Source organism: Octopus bimaculoides, chromosome 1, assembly GCF_001194135.2.
Source record: "Octopus bimaculoides isolate UCB-OBI-ISO-001 chromosome 1, ASM119413v2, whole genome shotgun sequence".
Lineage (NCBI taxonomy): Eukaryota > Metazoa > Mollusca > Cephalopoda > Octopoda > Octopodidae > Octopus > Octopus bimaculoides.
Window position 1 is genome coordinate 79,118,946 of NC_068981.1, and position 1,870 is coordinate 79,120,815.

General features: G+C 44.4%; 1 protein-coding gene across 1 annotated transcript; it reads left to right on the forward strand.

Moving 5' to 3' along the window:
* The first annotated feature begins 1,252 nt into the window (after positions 1 to 1,252).
* On the forward strand, positions 1,253 to 1,765 carry LOC106874913 (uncharacterized). The gene has a single exon (XM_014922831.1). The coding sequence runs from the start codon at positions 1,253 to 1,255 to the stop codon at positions 1,763 to 1,765; it is 513 nt and encodes a 170-aa protein (XP_014778317.1).
* Positions 1,766 to 1,870: the final 105 nt, after the last annotated feature.

Genomic DNA, 1,870 nt, shown 5'->3' on the forward strand with positions numbered 1-1,870 from the left:
GAGAGATTTCGACTCAAAACTGAACCCAAATCTCTCAGCTCACAACTCGACCTCAGAGGAAAACGTTTCACACGGTCAAAGGTATATTTTCCCAACAAAAGACCACACATTCAAGTGAATTGCTTGTAAAACTAAGGGATCCACTATAGGTAACGAGTGACATGGAAAATGTTTGGCAAAAATTAACGGCCAAGACATTTCACCTTCGACACCATAAATCAAGGGAACGTTAGCCAGACATAGCTTCACTTGTCAGCTTTGTGACCACCAAATGTTATAAATAGAGAGACATTTGGCCAAGTAAAGTTAGTTGCTGGCAGACCCCACACGCTTTGCAAGGACGGTCATCTGTCTAATTGAGACGTTACGACTGCTGACTACTACTAACCTCGAGAGCACGCATCGCTACAACAACTGTTATACAAGTAAGGTTCTTTTGTACACACACGCTTTATCTAATCAAACAAGCGAAAACATATAGTTACACAAACGACAATTCCTACATCACGAATACCACAACTGAATTTGTTTCTTGTGAACATTTTTTCTGTTATTATTGTTTACCTGCTGTGATATAGCAAATGTTACCATTTCAAATATTAATAAATAACTTATAACGTATTCTGAAAGTTATGTCAACTTAATGCTCTACACCGCATTCATACAATTCGACTCCTGATTATAAACAAGCGAGACACCTAAACAGTACAGTCAGCAAACTCGTGAATTGAACATCGGCTTCCTCCGTGGCAGAATCCAAATACCTTATATCTGGTGACCCTATTAAAAAAATGTGTTTGGGTTTTGTGACGGACAGCCACATCTACCTATGACTTTACAACAAACGAAATTTTAATTCTGTTTAAAAAAAAAAAAGCACCTGTTTATACATGCATCAGACCGATCAAGACCCAGCATCATCTTCTGTCGATATGGCACTTCTCCAAGCTGCTATTTCAATAAGAGTGCCACCATTTGACCCCACCCTCTGGTTTGCCCATGTTGAGGCACAGTTTGCCTCCAATCGCATAATCACAGATGCGGCGAAATTAATACATTTGATCGGCGCTCTGTCGCCAGAAATTATGATGGATGTCAGGGAATTTGTCATGGCCCCACCAGGTTCTGTGTCTTATGGCACTTTCAAATCGGAACTGATAAAAAGGACAAGCGACTCGGAGTAACGGCGATTGCACCAACTCTTGATTGCCGAGGAATTGAGGATAAAACCCCATCACAATTATTACGCCGGATGCGACAGTTGCTCGGGGAAAACAACCTCCCAGATCGCATCCTGAAACAGATTTTCGTTAAGCGACTGCCTGCTAACACGCAAGTCATTTTGGCATCTGCGAAGGAGTCTACCACCATAGAGGAACTTGCAGAAATGGCCGATAGGATTGCTGAGTCGACAAACCCCTTTGCTACCGTTGCACCAGTAGCATCTTCGACCAACCCTTTCACCGACCCTCCGAAATCCTCTGAGATGTTGGAACTACGCGCGTTAATAGCGCAACAGTCTGCACAAACCCAGACACTTGCAGCACAGTTGCAGGAGTTAACTGTGCGTGACCGTTCATCTCGCGACCACAGTCCATACCGGCATTTTAATAGACGCCGCTCCAGAAGCCCTAGCGCCACTCGCCGTTCCGGATTGTGCTTCTACCACGCGAAATTCGGAAAGGACGCACATTCATGCAGGCCACCCTGCTCATACAAGATCAACATCCCTCATAGTTCGGGAAACGACCAAGACAGGACATAAGGACGACGAACGTCCCTGGCCGAGTCAACAAAAGTCGTCTGTTGTATATTCACGACCGTACCTCAGGTACCCGTTTTCTCGTGGATACCGGAGCCGAGATTAGCA

Coding starts and splice junctions, on each gene's coding strand:
- LOC106874913 (XM_014922831.1), top strand. CDS start 1,253: ATGCGACAGTTGCTCGGGGAAAACAACCTCCCAGATCGCATCCTGAAA.